The sequence below is a fragment of the Benincasa hispida genome, chromosome 3 (assembly GCF_009727055.1).
Source record: "Benincasa hispida cultivar B227 chromosome 3, ASM972705v1, whole genome shotgun sequence".
Taxonomy (NCBI): Eukaryota; Viridiplantae; Streptophyta; class Magnoliopsida; order Cucurbitales; family Cucurbitaceae; genus Benincasa; species Benincasa hispida.
Genome location: NC_052351.1, coordinates 33,577,867 through 33,600,048, shown reverse-complemented (window position 1 = coordinate 33,600,048; position 22,182 = coordinate 33,577,867). Strand labels below are relative to the sequence as shown.

At 31.0% G+C, this 22,182-nt stretch overlaps 1 protein-coding gene and 1 long non-coding RNA gene across 2 annotated transcripts; both read left to right on the top strand.

Annotated features, from left to right (window-relative positions):
- Window positions 1-5,008: 5,008 nt before the first annotated feature.
- Window positions 5,009-7,543, top strand: LOC120072782 (CASP-like protein 5A2). The gene is made up of 3 exons (XM_039025274.1): window positions 5,009-5,504; window positions 6,509-6,641; window positions 7,180-7,543. Exons 1-3 carry the CDS (start codon window positions 5,290-5,292, stop codon window positions 7,369-7,371), a joined length of 540 nt encoding a protein of 179 aa, XP_038881202.1. The 5' UTR covers window positions 5,009-5,289; the 3' UTR covers window positions 7,372-7,543.
- Window positions 7,544-8,951: 1,408 nt separating this feature from the next.
- Window positions 8,952-14,953, top strand: LOC120072584. The gene is made up of 4 exons (XR_005480543.1): window positions 8,952-9,010; window positions 12,598-12,688; window positions 12,877-12,951; window positions 14,700-14,953. It is a non-coding gene; the product is annotated as an uncharacterized LOC120072584 (long non-coding RNA).
- Window positions 14,954-22,182: the final 7,229 nt, after the last annotated feature.

Here is a 22,182-nt window from a genome sequence, read left to right as displayed (position 1 = left end):
GGAAGTTGATCTTTTTCAACCCTTAGGAAGTTGATGATGAAATTGGGACACGAATTATGAGCTCCTATAAAAAAGAATTAGAAAAAAGTTATTAGAAAATGGGTGTAAAAAAATTCAACAAAACAATCTTAAAAAAAATAAAAATAGAGCATTAAAAAAAGTGTGAAAAGAAAAGCCCAAACAAAAGAAAAGCAAAGAAAAAAAATAATAAGTAAAAATAAATCAATGTGGACTAGATATTCCGTGACAAGTGGTTGCTCATGTCAACTCGTCTAGCGATGGAAAACAAGAGAAGAGGTTTGAACTTAAAAAAAAGGTTTTTTTTTTTCTTTTTTTCTTCTTATTGTTGCTGGTTTCATCCACTGTATCAACTTGCCTCATCAAATTAAAGAGTTTTTATCACAAAAAGCTGCTAGAAGTAGGGAAAAATCAATTAGAAAGGGTAGTAGAAGAAAATTCTCAGTGAAAATAAAAATCCAAATGAAGAAGAGCTTTTGTAAAAGGTTCAGGTGCTTCCATTAATTCGCCGCCGAATGGATTTGACTAAAACTCTGTAACCATACAAATCAATCAAATTAGAAGCTTTTCTGTTGGAGATGATCTCTTTGAAGACTTGCCTCTGTTTATAGATGAGGAAGTGATTTTGTTTAAAGATTTATCTCAAATCAGTCACAGTTGTTGGAAGATTTATCACAAATTCAACTAAATCAAAATTCTTTCAATTATTTAGATGGTTAACAAATATTGGTTGAAATCTCATATTTGACCAAGGGGGTGTTTGGCTCACCAACATGAGTTGAGTTGAGTTGGTATAATATATCAACTCATTGTTTGACCCACCAACTTTAAATGTTAGTGAAGTTGAGTTGGTATATTTTACCAACTCACACCAACTCTTCTTTCTTCCCATATTTTCAATGACTTCACCCATCAGCCACGGTCACACTCTGAGAACTAACTCCAGGCTCCAACAACCACCTCTAATGACAACTCCGACAACCAACTTTGGACTCCGACAACCACCTCTCATGGTAACTCCGACGACCAACTCCGGGCTCCAACAACTAACTTCGATGATAATTCCTGTTACATAATCCAGATTCCGACAACCACCTCCGATGACGGCACCGATGACCAACTCCGAGCTTTGATAAACTTCGCGCGACCAACTCTGACAATCAATTTTGACCTCCGACAACCACCTCCGGTGATCTAACTTCAACGACCACCTTCACGCTACAAACTCCGACGACCATTTAGCTCTGACAACAAACTCAGATGACCAACTCCGACAACCGCCTTCATAGGCTCCGACAACCACCTCCGACTACAAACTCCAATGAAAATCACTTTCGATAGTCACCTTTGAGCGAACAACTCTGACGACCAACTCGAAGCTTCGACAAGCACCTTCGACGATAAACTTCGACAACCAACTCTAATATCATCTTCATGACTAACTTTAAGCTTCGACAGTCACCTCTGCCTACAATCTCTAGTGAAAATCATATTAGATGATTAACTTCGTCGACCACTTTCGCCTAACCAGCTCCAGAATTCGAAAACCACCTCTGATGGCAAATTTCGACAATCAACTCCAATACACCTTAATGTGACCAACTTCAGACTCCAACAACCATCTCCAGTTACAAACTCCAGCAAAAATCATTTTCGATAATCAACTTCGACAACCACTTCCGACTACCATAAGATTGATGACTTTTACAGTATGTTGTAGGGTTGTTGATTATATAAAAAATATTATTTTGTCTACATTAAGTGTAATATTTATACGTATTTAATTCACATATCAAACGAGTGTTAAATATTTAGACAAAAATTATATAACATGTAATTTAAAAAAACCAATAAAATGAAGAAAAAAAATTCAGAAACATTTTCTAGCAAGAATTAGGGAAAAATAGAGATTTGTCATTTGATGATCCTCCAAATTTAGAGGAAATGAAAATGAAACTATTGAAAAAATTTGGTGACATTACATTGGTTGTGACGATGATGGGGGAGATTTAATTAAAAAAAAATACATGACATAGTAAACATGCAGAGTAACAATAGGAAAAAGAGAAAAAGAAGAAGGATAATGAAATTCATGGAGAAAAATTGGCTAGAAAGTTTTTATTTCGCTTTAGTTTCTCAATTTATTTAATCATATTTCTAACCCAAAAAAAAATGTAATGGATTAATTGTTGTTCATTGCTAAAAAAGAAAGAAAAAAAAAAGTTCTAAAGATTAAAAGAAAAAAATTGCAATCCATATTTTATTCAAATAAATATAGGTAGAATTATTGAATAAAGAAGTTTCAAAATAAAAGCAGTAATCATAAAAGCATATTATTTATAGTACAAAAAACTACCTCAGATATCTAGACATATGAACTCACCTTTGCATCCCAAACGCAAACATATGAACTCAAACTTAATAACTTTGCACCCCAATTACAGACATATAAACTCCACAAATATATGAACTTCACATACATATGAACTCTAAACATCTTATCTCAACTCAACGCCCCAAACAACCCCTAAGTTAAAAAATACAAAAAACAATAATCTAAATGCCTAAATTTTACCTTAAATTGTCAAGTTTTATCAAGATTCAAATTAGCTCAAAATTTGAGTATATTTCAATTTTTACCTTAGTGGTGAGTTGAATCCAAACCAAATTATTGAATTTGAATTTAAATTATAATTAAAATCAAATCTTCTGAAAACAAAATTTGGCATATTCCAACATTCATGCCAAATCCAAATTGGAATGAAACAAAAAACACTATTCAGGTACCAACTAAATTTGATCCAATGTTAAGCCGTTTGCATAATTTAAGTGCTACCTCAAATCAAAATATGGACATACTCCAAGCTTCATCAAATCAAGGATGAAGTAAAGAGAAAGATGAAGTCAAAATTTTACTCCAAATCAAAATTGAATTTTAGAGAAAGGCAAAGTCAAATTTATACTTTAAATTCGCATGAAGAATTAAGTATATACAAAAATTTGGGACACTACTCAAAATTCAATTTGTAATTAAAATGGAGCATAAATTCTCCACTTTAGTTCAAATAAATGCTTATTCCTAAATAAGAAAGTCAAAGACTAAAATTAATCTTTGCTTTACTTGGGTAAAATATGTCAAACAAACAAAATTCAAATCAAAATTTTGGGCTGAATTCTCATATTTTGATCAAAATGGTACATCAAAAGAAGTCAAAATTATACTTTTGATTTCAAATTATCTTTTTCGAGATTCACCCACTTTATAGATGTGCATAAATCTCGAAAAGGAAGCATTTATTGAATGAGAAATTTCAGCGAATTATAAGTTGTCGCGTCATTATAACAAAAGCCTAAACTTATTGTGGAAATTATAAATTGGATCGAGTCGTGTAAGTCGCTTAGGCCCAATCCAATTCAAGCCTTGGTAAAAATGGGTCCAAACCCAACTTTAACTCAAGACCAACTTTTGGGACCAAATTGGGCCCAAACCCATGTAAGGTCCATGAAGAACCTCTAAAAAAAATAGAGGCCTTATCCCTTCATTTTACGGGGATATTGGAAGCTCTAAAGATAGGATGCTTTGAAGATTAGAAGCTCTAAAGATTGAAGTTCTCTAGAATCGAAGATCGAGGCTCCCAAGCTTTCAAGTTTTGAAGACTGAAGCTCCCAAGTTCTCAATCTTCAAAGATCGAAGCTCCCGAGCTTTCAAGTTCTAAAGACTGAAGCTCCCAAGTTCTTAAGCTTAAAAGTTTGAAGCTCTCAAGCTTAAAAACTAGAAGATTGAAGCTCTAAAGGTCGATCCAAGACGATAAACAAGCTAGAGGTTGATCCAAACTAATCAACAACATCAACAAATCCAAATGCCGAACTTCTAAGAAGATCAACAAGTCTAAAGGTTGATCATCCAAGAAGATCAATAAACCCAAATGTTGATCTTCCAAAAGGATCAACAAGCCCAAAGACCGATCCTCTAAAAAGATCATCAAGCCCAAAGGTTGATCATCCAAGAAAATCAACAAGCTTAACATTAGAGTTTATTTTTTCGAGAGAAAACGTCAAAAGATTATGTATTAGAGATTATACCATACTATATTGAAATTAATACAAATATAGAGTTCGAATTCCATGAATTAAATTCTCTCAGGAAATCTCGTGTGAACATCTACGTTTTTTTTTCTCTATTTCTTTATACTAAAAAAATGTTCTTTACTTTCTTCTCTTAAAATTTAGTTTACTTTAGTAATTTTTTAAAACGTATTTTTCATTACACAGTATTTAAAAAGTTATCCCAAACACGCATTTAGATGCTAGGTGTGGATTTATTCTAGGCGAAACTCACAAATTAAGACGTGCACCTTTTGTGAAGCTCCAAGACTCATGTTCTTGGACTTGTGACTTTTCTATCATTTTTAAAAAATAGTAATAATTAAGATTTTTTTCTTCTTTATTAACTAAAAAAAAAGGAGTTAAATTTACCAAGTCTAAATAAAAAATTCCTTAGGTTTAGGAGTCTTTTTTTTTTTTTCATTATATTTTCACTTTAACTATGTTTACTCTTAGTACTTTTTATATAGTGTACTTAAAAAAAATTGTAATTAACATTAATTTTATGGATAATAATATAGTGTATAACAATATTATTAAAGAATTGCTAAGATGGCAAAATCTATCAGTGATGTGGTCTATCAATGATAAACTTCAAGAATTGGATTTAAATTTTGTATTGTATTATATTTGCTAATATTTTAGATATGATTACTATATTTGTAATTGTCAAAAAAAATCCCCACTTTATTTTGTGCCTTAGCCCCAGAAGATTATAGTTATTTTATTAGATATTGAGCTTTAAAAAACACAGGGCTTGGAAAGGAGACCACGATGAAATCAAATATGGGCCATTAAATATTAAGCCCAATGAGCTATTAAGAAATTTGAAATGGACCGGCCCATTTACGGCCGACGTTCGTATGTTCTTCCTTCCGCACGTTTGGCCTGGCCGTGGCTGCTTTCCCTTTCTCGGAGCTTACTCGCGTCCTTACCAAAATGGCGACAATGGAGAAGATGACGACTTCATGGACTTTGGATCTTCCCTTTGCTCTTTGATTGCCAAGAATCTACGGCCTTTCCTACTTACAAGCTAAACTTCTCCATCTTTCTCTCTGTGCTGTGTTGGCTCGCCTGCGACCGATTAGGGTTCTGAATTATGGAGTGAATGTAAAACAACTTTTGTTTAATCTCAGTGATTGAACTGTTGGATCGCTGTAATACGCGATGAACGTCAGCCGGCCTTCGGTGCATCCGGTGGAGGCGCCACCACTTACGGAAGGAGCGGTACACAATGGGCCGAGGGTGAGGATGAAGGATGTACAGGGCATGCCTGGAACACTAGGTGGACTTGCTCTTCGTCTCCTTCAGTTCATATTTGCTGCAGTTTCTCTCTGTGTTATGGCTACCACCAGTGATTTCCCCTCCGTCACGGCGTTTCGGTACGTAATTCTTCAGTTTTTGTCTCATAGTATCCGGCTCCGACTAATTCTCGATGTTTTGATTATGTTAATCTCCTAATATTACGTTATAGAGTCAATGAACTGGAATTGGGATGTTGATTAAATTAAGATATATTTGGCGTGATTTGGACGTCGTTCGGAATATTTTATCTATAAAGAATGTATTTCTTCGTCATTTATTGCTGATTATTCCCTCAATTACAATTGTTTGGTAATTGTGCCTATATACTTGGGAAGTAACTTTAGCCTCTGTTCATGAATATACCAATAACTTGCATTACACTATCACCGAGGTCTTGTGATTTCTATGTGTTGCGAGTTGCGTTAGAGCCCTGGGACATCGAGGGAAGTGCATATAGACAAGTAGAAAAGTTGTCCCTTAACTTTCGAGTGTGTACTACAAGAAGGAAAGGACGAGGCTTGTGTCATTCAGTATTTTCTGTTAGGATTCGAGGGATTTTATTACTGTTAGTGTTGTATTATTTTTCCAACTGAGCGGAGAAGTACACTTGAAATCCACTCGAAGTTGCTGTTTTGTTTGAGAACATGGAGCTTTAGTTTTTGGTCGATTATTCATCCCATAATCAAGTTCATATTTCATGTGGAAGAAATATCTTTCCATATGTTTCATGTCAGTTTCGATGACACTGTTTGTGAACAAGAATTGTACTGAATCTACTAATTTATAGTTTACCAAATTTGTTCTGATTTTCTTTTGCAATTTTCATCTGTTCATACCAACAGGAGTTTTTCCCAACCTTGGTTGGTTTTTAAAAGTTGGGAGGATATCCTATTTACTTCTCTCTTACTTTTCTTCATGAAACCGAAAACTGAAAATAGTCACTCTTTTGAAAGAAGTTGTTCTGTTGGGTAATTTTATTCATGGTCAAAAGTTGTGATTTTAAGATATTCAGTATGTTTGATCCTTCAACTTTGTGTTCAATTGTTCATATGGAATTATTATCGCCTATCATTTCTCTCAGATATCTTGTTGCTGCTGTTGGCTTGCAATGCTTGTGGAGCTTTTCATTGGGAGTAGTTGATGCATATGCCTTGTTAGTCAGACGAAGCTTGAGGAACTGCTCAATAGTTGGTTTGTTCACCTTTGGTGATGCGGTAAGAATATTTTGCTTGTACACTTCGAAACACACACGTAATAGATCTGCATACATCTTAGATTTGTAGCCTGATATGTCATGTGCAATGCAGGATCTTGTTATAGTCGCACAATTCTCATAGAATCTTTGATTGACATTGAGTATTTATTGAGTACTAAGGTTATGCTTGGTTGGCAAGAATCAGCTATGAGAAATGAGAATCAAAGAGAGACTTCTTGTCTAATTATTGGGTTTACCCATCTGTGATTTGCAATAGAATAAGCATCTCAATGGAATGCCGTGTCTTCCATTATGAAAGAATGAGCCCGATACTCTATATTATATTAATTTTTTTTTTATTAATATGTCATTTTTGTTAATACTTTTATGTAATCATAGTAATATATATTCATTTAATACAATTACGATAATTTCAATTAATGTGCTTATTATTAAATGAATTTGTTGAACCAATAAAACTTTATTGAATTTAATTTCTCAAGTTCAATTAGCATTTATACTTGTTGATATAAATAACGAACTGTGTCCTCCTGCAGGTTACATCCACCCTTACATTTTCTGCTGCATGTTCATCAGCAGGGATTACTGTTCTCATAGGCAATGACCTTAACAAGTGTGGCGTGAACCACTGTGCACAGTTTGAGTCCGCCACTGCAATGGCCTTCATTAGCTGGTTTGCTGTTTCACCTTCATTTCTCTTGAACTTTTGGTCATTAGCTTCTCGGTGAGATTTCATTGCGGGAAAGTTAGCTTCTTTTAGTTTTTGTCTCACCAACTACTTTTTTGATCTAAATTATACAGTACAAATTTGGAAATTTTGATGTACACATGTAGGTTTTTGCTGGGTTTGATTGAGAATTGAGATAATAATCAGTGAATAAAATCACTTCGTTTTGCTTAGAAGTATGTATATGTACTTGTTATATACTCCTCCTAGTGGTGTTATGCTTGGATGTGTGCCTAAGTTCATAACGGGTACATAAATGAACCGATATCACATTTAAATGAGAGAGATTCTTGGTATGGTTAAGAAAGGCTTAAAAGAATTTATAATTACTATATATACCAACAAGGTTCACAATAATTTTTTATGGCTCATTCATAGGAACTCAAAAGTTAATCGTATTTAGTTTAGAGCAATCCTATATTAGGTGACCTGGGAATTTTTCTAGGAAGCAGAGGTCAAAATATGTTGAAAGAACTCGTGTGTATTTGTGGGGATAGTTTTCACTCTTAAAAGTAGTTCAAGACAAACATGGATGACATTGCCATGTCGTAGAGGACGTAGGGGATTGACGGGGCCATCAAGTTTCAAATATGGATTTTGAATCCTAGGTCAGGGCTTTACACGTAGATAATGATTAGCTGAAGTCTTTTTTTAATATCTTTGAATTTTATTTCTCTAATTATACTTTAATGACTGGTTTGCTTGTTCCTCACTTCAGCCACTTCTGCATAATCTTCAACCTCTTGGCCTATAGAAATAATTCTTCCAGCCTAGCCTAGCCACATTAAGCTTTTTAGAAGAAACGCTCATAGATATCATTAGTGCTTTTCTTGTTCATGCCCTGCTTCAAGTACATTAAACACAAACATATTTATAGGACTTTACCTAGGTCCCACAATAATCTCATCTTGTGAATCCATGGGTACCCTAATTCATCTTAAAAGCTTAAATACATAAATATAGTAATTCGTGTATAATATAATGTGTTTAGAATTGAAACGTGCGTAGTTTTTAACGTCCCCTTGAGCAAAGCAATTTGTTCACTTCATCAAATTTTAGTGGCACTTTGATCTTCTATCTTCACCATTCAGTTTGAATCTTTTTATCATGAAATGCAATCTCTAAGGTGAAATGTCGTACCATTGTGCTCATTATAATCATGAAACATTCGATTCTTGGCTATAACAATGGTTGATTTATTATTCATGGATCACACACTTGCATCCTGTTGGTAAATTTTAATGGCTTAAGTAATTTTTTAAACAAACTACTTGACAAGTACACCTTGATGCAACAAAGTATCATGTCTCACTAGTAGGCAGTGACATATATAGGTTGTATAAAATTATCGGAAGGTTTTTGTATTATTATTATTAAGATCTCTAGTCCAATCGAGATTATCAAAATCTTAAATTTTTTATTAAAGAAAAACACATGCTTACACACATGAAAAATAACTTTTAAGTTTGAATTCTCTTAAGTAGTTGTAGGAGATTTTATGACCTAAATCGTCCCTCCAACATTGAAAAGAGTACCTAGCAAAACTAATAATTTTTGTCCTTGAGTGGCAGAACTGATGCAGAGCTATCTCCTGAGGATTTGACCGCTACCTGGGGGAAAGAAAAACATTTGAAAACGGGGTGAGCTTGCTAGTCCAGTGAGTGACTTAAGAAAGAAAATTGATTCTCATGCATAAGTCTCAATAAAGAGATCAATTTGAAATTATAAAACTCTACAGTAACCTTGTACTGAGATATAAACATTTTCCAAGCATACAACATATAAAGATGTTTTCATCATAAAACATGAACTGTTCCTTAGTTGAGAATAGGTTTAATCCCAACGTCAATTGCTAGTCAAGAGAGAACCATTTTGTTCAATTTCTGACTTTAACTACCTATGTGCACATGGCTATAATTAAGTACCGTCATACCTTAGGTACTTCTGCTCAGATACCTTCTCAGATGTCTCTCAGTATTGAGCTACTCGGATACCTTCTCAAATGTCCCTCAGTATCGAGTTTCAAGTAAAATTAGTCATACTATGACTTTCTCTTTAAAGCATGTAAAGCAATACACATAGAAAACATGTCTTTAAAGGTACTAACGGATGCTTGGAGTACTTAAACACACAAATAGTTTTAAAATAAATTTTCATACATGGCATGTGTATAAAACATAACTTATGGTTTACTTGGAAACTACTTTGCAAAACTAGCTAGCATGAGAATAATCTTTCTTTAAAACACTGTAAATATTTAGTCACTCACAACTTTTAGAACTATTCCTCAAGGGTCGATATGCTTCTATCACTGGTGTCAATCCTGTGGACACAAAAGTATATATTAGCTACTTGCATAGGTCTCCCTTTTGAGACTTACCCTTAAGTAAGCTTTGTGTTTAACCTTCCTCTTAAAGACTTTCACAACAACGCACCTTGCTGTAGGTTTAAACACTTAGGAATTTCTTTGAGATTTGGCTCATGCAAAGCTTCCAATCGCTCTTCACAAACGTATCACCACTTATGCAACTAACACTTTTCTTCAAGTGTTCTTACAGCTACACATGGTCGTCCACAAGACTGCTTATGCGTCCAAAACTTCACTGCAAGCTCTCCTCGTCTTACACAGCAGGTCCAACGCACAGAAAAGCTCAGCCCTTGGTCTGTTCAAGCGTTTCACCTCAAGTTGCCAGCTTACTCAACTCAAGCAGCTGCCTGTTTGTTCATGAAATTCCATATTCAACTTACGAAATAAATAACTCGAATTCTAGAGCTCATCTCAAGAAATTTCCTTCTACAAACTTGTTAAGAATTGTCTCAGGAAGCTTACCTCAAAATGTCAGCTTCAAACTTCTTGTGGTCTGTCCTAGAGGCTCAATTCTTTAACAATGGCCCGGATTCACCCGAGAACAGAACCTCTGGTCCTTTTTCTCCTTCTCCGACCTTATTCCGATGAGGAATTCTTTCCGCAGTGTCACTTCTAAAAGTAGACTCTCAGAGCTTTCTAACGACACCAAGATCTCTAAATTTGTACGGAGGAAATGTTCAAACTGATCGTTTGAAGTTCGATCTCCCCTTTTAATACTGCTTTCCACCGCTTCTCATTAAAGTATAGCATGACACCTTCAGCTTTCATGGAGCTAAATCCAATGTTTAAGACAACTGGTGCTTTTAATCGGTGGTTAAGACTGATAAACACATGCTCCATCGTTTAGCTCACCGCCCCATCGTGTAGTTCATCGTTCAGTGACCTCACGCTGATGTTTGTCACCCAACGATCTCGCTCTCACCCATCGCGCAACACATAGCCTATCGCACAACTCTAGCTCATCGTGTAGATCTCGCTGATGCTCATCGTTAGCACTAACGTCTATCGTCTAGCGCTTACAACCATCGCGTAGCATCATCGTCTAGCGCTGATGCCGATCGTGTAGTGCTAGCGTCCCATCGTTTAACGCTATCGTCCATCGTGTAACGTTATCGTTTAGCGCGATACTTCGCATCGTCTAGTGCAACACATTGCCGCACGATCGCCTACCGTATCGCTTAGCGCCACTCATTGCTACACGATCGTCCAATGCGCGCAACTCCAACGCCCAACGCCCACGCTCGCGCACACTTGAGGCTGCCGCATGCACGTTAACATCTCAAGACTTGGCTGTCGCATGCTTGTCACGTATAGCTTTTCTCTCGACCACACTTTGACTTCCTTCAATATCCAAATAACCTCTCAAATGAGCAAGGCCAACGCCCTTGACTCAACTCCAATGCTTAGCACATCGCTAACTCATGGGCATAACACTTAGCCAATTTTTCAAGCTTTATCCAAGAGTCAAGTTTTTAAATTCAAACTTTTCTTCTAACTTTTCACCATTTTCTCTACCATTACATATTAATTCTCACATCAACCTACTCACCACACTGGTCTCAGTAGGGAACATACAAAAGTTGAGAAATCAGGGCTCAGGGTTCACACTAAGGACATCTTGAAGCCTACCTAGGAGTCTGCAAGTCTCCAAAGGGAATGTTAAACCTTCAAATCCCATATCAATTGGCTAAGCTCGCTCTATTCTATCTAAAGGAAAATAATTTAGCCAACCTCTCTCCCTATGGCACTCTGCGACCTTATGGGTCACACCTACTCTAACACCACCAATATTACACATATTCTAAGTGCACGTCAAACAATGGGCCTTATAAATAACCGTACATCAATCGTCACCAACCTTAAAGAGTATGCAATTCTCTATCCTCGGATAAATTGAACACTTTGTATATTAACTAGGGCATCAAAGTGTACTTGACTCGGCACAACACCGATGCGAGTACTCTTATAGATATGCTCTGGTGAAATACCTAGACCAAAGGAGCGGGTTGGAGGAACAGAAGGATCTAGATGAGATACCTGCACCAACACACAACAAACATCTACCATACTCGTTAACCATCTATTCCTTCCTATAAGATCGAAAATTTAAGTCCCTGTTATATTTATTGCACTAATAAAATTAAGAATAATATTTAACACCAAATGTTGAGCATACATAAAGTTCAAAATAATTTAAGTAAAAAATTGAAAAGAATCATTGAAATGGGGAAAAAGTAAAGTTTACCAAAAATCGGTTATAAAAGCAAATAAAAAGCAATCATTAAAATAGGGAGAAACTAACTAAAAAGTTGACCAGTCCAATGAAAATCAAATTAGACCATCTGTTACATGCAAACCTACATCGTTTTGCTTCTTTATTCCACAAGTAACAACTTGAGTATATGGCAAGTAGTTAAATGAAAGAAATGTTTCTACACAATTCCCTTCTCTCTATATCTTTCAAATAAATTACGATTTTTTATCAAGTTTGACACAACGACATTTGAAAGCAGAGAGATTCAAACATTTGACCTCTTGATAGCTTACATATACCTGCCTTAATCAGTTGAATTATGACTAATAAGTTAAGTTTTATAACTTCAAATTGATTAATAAACAACTAGGATTACGTTTTATATACGAAACAAAAACAAGTTCACCTTGAATAATGCAAGAAAAGAGAATTTGGATCAGAAAAAAGGGGTGATATTCATTTTTGTGCTAAAGGGGCGGTGAGTAACGGTCAATGCTAAAATTTCTTTATATGTCTTGAAATTAACATCATGCAATTCCCTTCCCACCATATATTATTTGTATACAAAAATATTGCCTTAAAGTTGTCGAAATTTTTTCAAATAGAGATTAGAGAGAAGTTTTGATAATGTCAAGTGTTGATGATGAAAGAAGACTCTATGAATGTGCAAGGAAATACCAAATAATTGTCAAACAGGTACTTAAAAAATCCATTCTTTATTAATATTTCATGGATCGATCTAATTTTTTTGTACCATTCTAATATTTCTTCATACTTTTGTGTAAAACTTTTGATCTTTATTTTCATTTTTTTAAAGATAATTTCCTCTTTACGTACATTTTCATGTTTTGTGTACATTTTTATATGTTTTTTTTTTTTTTTAGTTTGATGAATTGATTGAGATGATAGACAATAAGACAAAGTCAATGAGATCATCGAAACGACGACGAATGTCCTCTGTAAGAACTCTCTCCCACATATAGTTTATGAAAAAAAATGGTTTCAAATTATATTTTTGAAAAATATTTCCATGCATTCATTCATAACAGTCGAAGTCACTTTTTTTTTTTTTTGAGTTATTGTCTTTTCCACATCAATATATGTAGTTTTTTTTTTTTTGTTAAAATATTATTTTAGTTTGTGTAGTTTGAGACTTGTTTTAGTTGTTGTAATCTCAATAAAATCTAAATTTAGTTTGTATTACTAGTTTATGGTTGATTTTGTTTAAAAAAAATTATTTATTAGCAATTTTACTATAAATTTGGTAAATATATTCCCAAATTGTATTTTCTTAGTGAAGATTATTGTTGTTATTTAAACAATTTTGATAAAAATTAAGATTTAAGATTGAGTAAATTATACAAAATACCTTAGTACTTTGTGTCAAAAATAGTCTTAAACTTTTAAAAGTTTCAAAAATATTCTTAAACTTCCAAAATATGTTTTTAAAAAAATACCCTTATTGTTAGTTTTTTATGAAAATTGTTAGTGTTTTGTGTCAAAAATACCTCTAAACTTTCAAAAGTTTCAAAAATACCCTTAAACTTAAAAAAAAAAAAAAAATACTCTCACCGTTATATGAATAGAAATTGTTAATACCCTCTTACTTCTCTATTTTCTATCTTTTTTTCTCTCATCCCTTCTTTCATACCCTCTTATTCCCTTTTTGTTAATCATTTGACATTCGATTATCTAAAATAAATAAATAAATAAAATTGCACATTTCAGTTAATATATGTGGACTATAATAAGAAGAAAGAGCACCATGAGATTTCAAGACTTAAATGTTTGAACAAAGTTGCACATTAATAGTTGATTGTGTGCATGGTAAATAGCCAAATACGTTTTTTTTTTGTTGGACTATTTATCGTTATGATATGTTTTAAGGGAAGATTATTATTTTGGAACTTTGTGAGATTTTATGTTTTAATTTAAAATTTTGGTTATTGAGAACATTGGTATAAGTTAAAAATTCAAAAATTAAGAGAAAAATGAAAGTATTTATATGGGAAAAAAATGAAAATATCTGTATAATTTACTTTAAACTTAGATTTTTTGAATTTAAAAAAACTTCAAACAAATTGGTCACCATATTAACGATAGAAGCATTTAAAACTTTTTAATTTTTAATTTATTTTTGCAACGAGGTATTCGATTTTTATTTATATACTAACAGTGAAGCTATTTTATAATTTTTTTTTAAAAATTACAGGTATTTTTTAAACTTTTGAAAGTCCAGGAGTATTTTTTAAACAAAATTTTAACAGTTTCCATTAAAACAAACGGCAAAGGCATTTTTTAACATTTTTTTTTTTAAGATTTAAAGGTACATTTGAAACTTTTGAAAGTTCAAGGATACTTTTTACGAGGCATAAAGTTTAAGGATATATATATATAATCTAGCCTTTAAGATTTATAGAAAGAACATACTAAAACTAGACCTTTGAAAATATAGAAATTTAAATTGAACAAGTCTTTTCTATTATATATTAAAATACAATTTTAACCTTTAAGATTTATTAAAAGTGCAAAGACGAAAATGATATAATTTTAACCTAGGTTTTTTCTATTATATATTAAAATATGGCAAGAAATAAACAAAGTTATTTTAAATATTTTTTATTTTTTTAAAAAAACCACTATATATTAGTTGCTTATACGATCAACAAAATTATTCCTCGATTAGCTTCTTCTTGTTGTTATGCAGATCTCAAGAACAAGCAATAATTCGTCAACCACTTCGACTCAGCCAACCTCAAGTCATTTTCAACCAAATTACAACGATGATGGAGCATTTGTGCAAACCATCACTAGATTCCTCCATGAACTCAGAACCGATCCGACCGAACCGGATAGCTCCATTCATTTTCAAAATTAAAGATTGTTTTTCTTTAGTACAACAAATATGAAGTGAAGGTCGAAGTTTGACCTTTGGACTTTTTTAACTATTAGTGTTTATGTTGGCAAGACTAATCGATATATGTTAAAATTTGTAACATGATCAAAATTAGAAAGGAATTAATAGAATTGCTATAATATATATATGATGTACTAAAATTATATATCCAGTTTAAGCCTATGATGCATCTTATTTATATTTCTTCCATTGTTTAAGAATCCAATATATAGATCGTTTTAAGTTTTTCTTGAAATTACGAGGGAAAAAAATCTTGTTCATCCAAGGGTAGATGATGAACAATAATATTTGAGTACCAAGTGCCGCATAACACTCATTCAATCTTATAAGAAAAGTCATTTCGTTACTCAAATTGGACATATATTCAAGAGTTTAATTTAATTCACAAGACGAAATTCAACGAATTCATGGCAAATTATTGTCACTTTTGTGTAATAATTTTCTTTAGCGTGTTTAGAGTGAATAAGGCTCAAAATGAGCCGCTGACATGCTTTAAAATGGAATTAGTTTTGCAATCAAAACATTTAACTTTTTAAAAAATATTTTCTATTCTCATATATATGAATTCAAAAACTATTGAGACACATATATAGTATATAATTGATTAGATTAAAACGTTAGACCCCCCCTTTTTTTTTGTTGAAATTTATGAGTTTCAACAAAGTTATTTATGGATCAATTTGGGCATTAATAAAACTTAATTTTGAGATCTTATTAAAATTAGTAAGTTTATGAAGTTTTTATCCTTTTCCTTTTTGTTTATGTTAAAATTAGTGAGTGAACTAATAGAAATTGAATTATTAATAAAAATTGCAAGAAGGACTTCAATATGTTGATTTTCTTCTAATTTGTTATATAATATTCTTTGTATAGCAACGAAATAAAATGTATTCTCTATAATTGAGGAAATTATGTTTTTTTTTTTTTGGAGAAATAAGGAAATTTTGTTAATTTGTCGCTTCAAACGATGAAATAAAATGAATACTTTCTTTTTTTTTTCCCTAAAAAAATGAATATTTTCTCATAAAATGATTTTTCCAACATGCTAATAATTATCGTTGAGGTGAATTTAATTCTTTGTTATAAATCTTCAAGAAAATATTTAAATTTAAATGCAAAAGTTGGAAGGAAAAAAAATTAACCGACTTTTCTATGCTAAAATAGCTAAAGGCAAAAAAGAAAGATTTAAAAAATAAATAAATAAAATGATGGACCTAAAAACCCCAGATTTGAAAGACGCGTGTTTAAAAAGAATCAGAAAATGAATTTAAATCAATACCAAAATTATTTTTCAAAAAAATGATTTTATTTAGTAACAAATTTTATTTGTTTCCAAGTTCTGGTTAAAACTAAACATCGATCTTCAAATATATATTACAAAATCTGTAAAATAATAATAATAATAATAATAATAATAAACAATGTAGATTACAAAAGAAGGGAAAAAAACTTAAAAACAGTAACTTTTAAAACTGTCGTAAAAAATCAATTTATTTGTATTTTTAACCACTTTTAACATGATAATTAACGACTTTCTTTCTCTAAACTAGGTTTAAATTAACCATAATTTTCCTTTTTTTTAGTACACCTGATTTTCAACTTAAAACCTGTTAAACTTGTCTAAAGTTACACATGTCGATTGATACTGTGTACAAATTAAATAGTCAAATCCTAGCTTATTGATTCATAGGACCCACCCAAAATGGGTATCAAAAACCATCTTAATTGAAAAAAAAAATATTAAAAAAATTCAGTGTGTGTTTTGTCGAGAGTAATTATTTAAGTAATGTTGAATTAATTATGTATTTAAAGTACATATCTATAATTAAATAATACAACATAACAATAACAATAATAATAATAATAATGAAGGAAGGTTTATTAATCATAATATTAATCATTTATAATGATGCTCTCCAACATGTGTCCTCTGAGTCAGAAACACATATTTTTGTAGTTTATATCAATAAAAAAGATACAATGAACCAACAATCCCATCTAAGAAATGAACCAACTTTGCTACAAAACCCCATAAATCTGAATCTTCTTCAAATAAAATGAATATATATATATATATAATTGGGATTAAACAAATTACTAGATTCTTGGAGCCATGGTGATCCAAGAAAAATGGAGAAAAATAAAAATGAAAATAAAAACCTGCATAGTGGTATTGATTTGCTATTTTATTATCCGATGAAATATATTTCCAAAATACAAAAATAGTTTTTTTCCTAATATTCTGATTAATTGTTAATTAAAATAAAAATAAATTTGATGTATTAAAAAAATACTTAAGAGCACATGATATGATTTTGAGAATTGTTATAATATAAAGTTGAAGAGATTATTATTATTATTAAAATTTGAATGGGGTCAAATGTATAAATATGAAGATGTTATATATATAAAAAAATATATTAATTATTTGTATGGCTAAAGTTCAATGAACGTGATGGAGTTTGTTAAATGTTTTTGTTTGCTTCATTTGGGGTTACAAGGTTACTTGTTTAATGAAAATAAATAATGCCTCCTTATTCGAATGTTGCATGTAGACCATGGGCTTTGGGACTAGAGAGAGATTATTTCTTTTTTTATTTTTTTTAAAAACACAAAAAACAATTGTTAAATGTACATTATAAGTTTTGACATTAGTGGCATTTCTTTTAAATATTTTTTCTCTCCACTAATATTTATTTGGAAAATTAAATTAGCCTTATTTTTTTCTGGGTTTTTAGGATGGTTTTGGTAAAATTGTTATTTGTGAATTGTTATATTACCCACTTAACCTACTTCATAATTTCTCTCTTCAACATATGATTCCTAAATTTAAGGTAGAGTTTTCAATTTGGTTAAGATTAATTGTTTTAAATGGTAAAATTGTTGATAATATAAGTATGGTAAAATTGATAGATCATATCTATCATTAATACTGACAAATGTTTATTGCGGTCTATCAAAGTAAAATTTTACCATATTTGTAATAAGTTGGCTTTTTTTTTTTTTTAAATTTGAAAACAACCCTTTAATTAAAATATCTCGAAGTTGGTTTAAGTTTAGTCCTTGTATTTTTAATTGTCCAACTTTAATCTTTGTACTTTAAATAAATATTAAATTTAGTTCTTGTGTATCTTTTTTTTTTTTAAAATTTTTTAGAAAACATTTTGTAGTATTGTAAAATTTGAAAATATGTTCACATAACGTATTTCTTTAATAAAAATTATTGTTGTTATTTAATCAATTTTAGTAAAAATTAACTTTGACGATTGAATTTAAGATTTATTAAAAATATATAAATTAAAATTAGATAATTAAGAATACATGAACTAAAATTGAATAAATCTCAAAATATAGAGACCAAATAATATTATAATTGTTTCAATTTTGAGTACATGGACTTTCAAATAGAATTTTCTCTAATATGATTCTAAAGAATTGTTTTGTTTATAGTTATTGTGTCATATAGCAAATAATGATGGATATTGTCACGGCTACTATATCAAGTCAAGATACCAAAATAAAATGAGAAAATTAAAAGGAAAAAAAATATATTCTTTAAAAATAAAAACTGAAGTAAAGTTTCCTAATCAACCACGGTTTCACAAGTTATAGTAGGGGTTTGAAATTTGTAGATTTAAATAAGAAGAAGAAGATAACACCAATTTCCATGGAACCCACCATTTTCTCTTTTGGCTTCCAAACAAATTTTTGTACCTCATCATTTAATGGATTTGTTAAACGATAAGAGGCAAGTTTTAGCTCTCTTTACTCCCCAACTGATCATCAAATCAGTTTCCTTCTCATTCATAAACACTTGATATTTCCTTTTTGACTTTCGCTCTGTTTATTTTTCTTAAAAAAAAAAAAAAGAACTTTTTTCTGCTTTTTGATGTGGACCCATTTCGAATCAAACAAATCTGTATTTTGGGTTATCTCCAACTTGGTCAAGTAGTTTCTTGATGGGGCTTGCCTTTTGGCTCCTCTGCTGCCCAGCTTCTTTGGTTTTTATCCGCCAAGTGTTTGATGAAATGCCACAACCAAAGAAAATGAAACTTTTGCCCTGCCAAACCTTCTACTCTAATCCCAATTCTCTAAGTATTGTGCTATCAGCTATGTGAACATATATTAGGATTAAAGTTAATAAGGTTTGTTTGTGACTATCTCGTAATAGTCGTTGAATGTAGATTTGTAAATTCGTGTATAACAAAATTTTACATTACCCTTACACAATATAAGTGCTTTTATGTATTGATTTCAGCTACACATAAGCTCATTTGTATAAGTAAGCTATGTGAAGTAAGGTAATAAGATTTATTCGTCTCTTTAGATGTGACTGTCTCATAATAATCGTTGGATGTGGATTTGAAAATATGTATATGAAGTACTTTTATTATTTCTTTTTTATACATTCAAACAATGAAGATTTATCAACCACATTGTGACGACATTCTTTAGAATCTCATAAGTACTCGTGCATGGATCTCAATCACACATAAGCTTGTATAGTACACGTAAGGTAATAAGTTTGTTTGATCTTTTGAATATGTAATGACAATTTATATGAATTTGTAAATCTACCAAAAAAGTACTTTTTACCGTTTCTCTATCATACATTTAATGACAATAACTACATTGCGACAACTGCCTCAACTTATTGGTATTTTGAAGGAAATTGTCACAATGTGACTATCTTATAATATAACAATTAGTAGTGAATTTGTAACTCTACTTGTGAGATACTGAATTTGTAACTCTACTTGTGAGATACTTTTACTGTTTCTCTCTTATATATTCAATAGTGTAAATCTATCCGTTATATTATGACAGTCTCTTTGAATAATTTATGCTATGTGTTGATGTATTCTCCCGTACATGAAAGTTAGGATATTGTCAAAGTGAAAGATTGTGTTTTTCTGCACCTATCTAAAGGTTTTTATACTAGCTTTCTCATGGCCCCATTTGTGCTTGTGTCTTTTTCTTTGACATACATCTTTGCTGCTCTAGAAAATGCAGATTTATTTATTATACTTCTTTAAAGAAGTATGGGATGTTGAGTCTTATAGGTATGGAGAAGTCTTATCTCTTGAACTAACTTTTTGGGTGAGGGATATCTATCTGACATCAACACTTTTTTTTTTCCCTTCGGAAATTTTAACTGAGGTAAGATTTGTTTTTCATTTTCAAGTTATTTAAGGTGCCAAAGAAAGTATTTGAGTCAAACATTCTAACGGGTATTTGACCCCAACTTCAATTGGGTACTGTTAGCTCCAATTACAATAATTGGCATTTACAACTATTATAACCTACAATTAACTATAGTATCATTGTCTCAAATTTGTTTTTATTTGTCATGTTTACTATTTCTTACTCATACTAAAATAGTTAACCCCTTAAACACAGACTATATATTATAAAATCATATTAAAATAGTTTGAATTTCAAACACAACTATTATAACCCACATGCTATAATAATCAATTAAGAGTCCCCAATATTATCCTAAAAGTTTATTGTCACGGCGATTTACTTAAGAAGGCTCAAAATTATTTCACAATTCAACTAAAACTATATAAAGTTCCTAATTTATTTTGATGAATTCTTTAAAAGGCTCCAAATTACTTCACAATTCAACTAATGATTTTAATGTTGTTGACACTAGACAAGCACACATTATCATGAATCATGACAGAGCCTATCTAAATACTGTAGACTTTTAACTTCATATTCACAATAATAATACATTAAGCTTACCAATTGAGTCAAGTCATGAGTATTATTTTTATATCATTGTTGATGCTAGACATCATAATCTATAGACAAATTAAAGTTATCTTAATTTTCTTGAAAAGTGTCATTATAGTATTTAACAAATGCAAGCAGTTATCCAATTTGCAATTTGATAAATAAATGAATTTTTTAGCGGGATAAATAATCGAAAATATACACGTATAAAAATGCCACGTCAAGATACGTTTAAAAATAGGATGAAGTTATTAAAATAAATTTATAAATACAAATTTATAGTGTGAACAAATAGAGTATGTTATTCATACGGTACTTTTTTTTTTTTTTTTTAATTTATGTCTTTTCTTGTTAAAGTTGTGTCTTTCCTTCTATTTCTTCAGTTTTTTAGTCTTTTTCTTTATCATTTGCGTTTTCAATGTTTGCCTTTTTGAGCTTGATTCGAGCCATGAGATCCACCTTTTGTTCTTTGTTATATATCATTTTTTTAAAATAAATTAAATATCTATCTTTAAAGTGCGGTTATTTATTCAAAATTTTACTTCTTTTTTTATAACAATTTCACTTTTAATTTTATACTTTTGAAAAACATGTTTATTTTTTTTTGGTCATTTTTTTCTCCCATGGTTTCACTTCTCTCAACACAAACGTTTAAATTAATGGTCAAATTCTAAAATTCAAAATAAAGAAAAGAAACGTGAAGAAATTCATGAACAAACTAAATAAATTATATTTAAAAAGTATCTATATATATCTTTCCAATAAAATTAAAGACTAAAAAAAATCTAACCTCTAAAAATATATGCATAAATGGCAATGCTCCAATTAAACCGTTTAAGTGAAGGTAAAACAAGTATTTAATAGATTTAAGAGTATAAGTTAATTAATTATGAAAGTAATAAAAGATTAAGGAGGAAAATCTCGAGACTTAATAAGCCATAAATGCGAGGATATCGAGAGAGGAAATTGTAAAAATTGGAAGAAATTTAAAATTGTTGTGCCGACACGTCGTTTGGATTGAAGTTGACCGTACCGTTGGGATAATACGCATTCCTAAAGTTCGCTGAAACAAGGAAAAGTAACCATCATCCCTGAGCTGTCTTCACAAATCCAATATCATAAAATATTTTGAAAAAAAAAACAAAAAAACAAAACTGTTTTATCCGAGATAAATACCTACGCAATAGAATGATGGATAATACAAATATTATGTTAGTTGAATTATATTCGTTTTGATAATACTATTTTATTTTGTTATTCGATTTTAGTCTGAAAATTGTAAAGTTTGTTCGTGAAAATTAATTTGTATTAAAAATTGGTTAAATCCCAATAATAATTTTCATGTCAGAAAAATTGGTTAGTTATTTATTATATGTATTGAAAACATATCCACATAAGGGGTCTTTGACTCATAGATTGGTGTTAAAAAACTCAACTTCAATAGTTTGCGCATTTATCAAACAACTTAATCTTTCCTTATTTCTCTATTTTACATAGTTATTAAAAAACTTTATCTTATAACTATGCATCT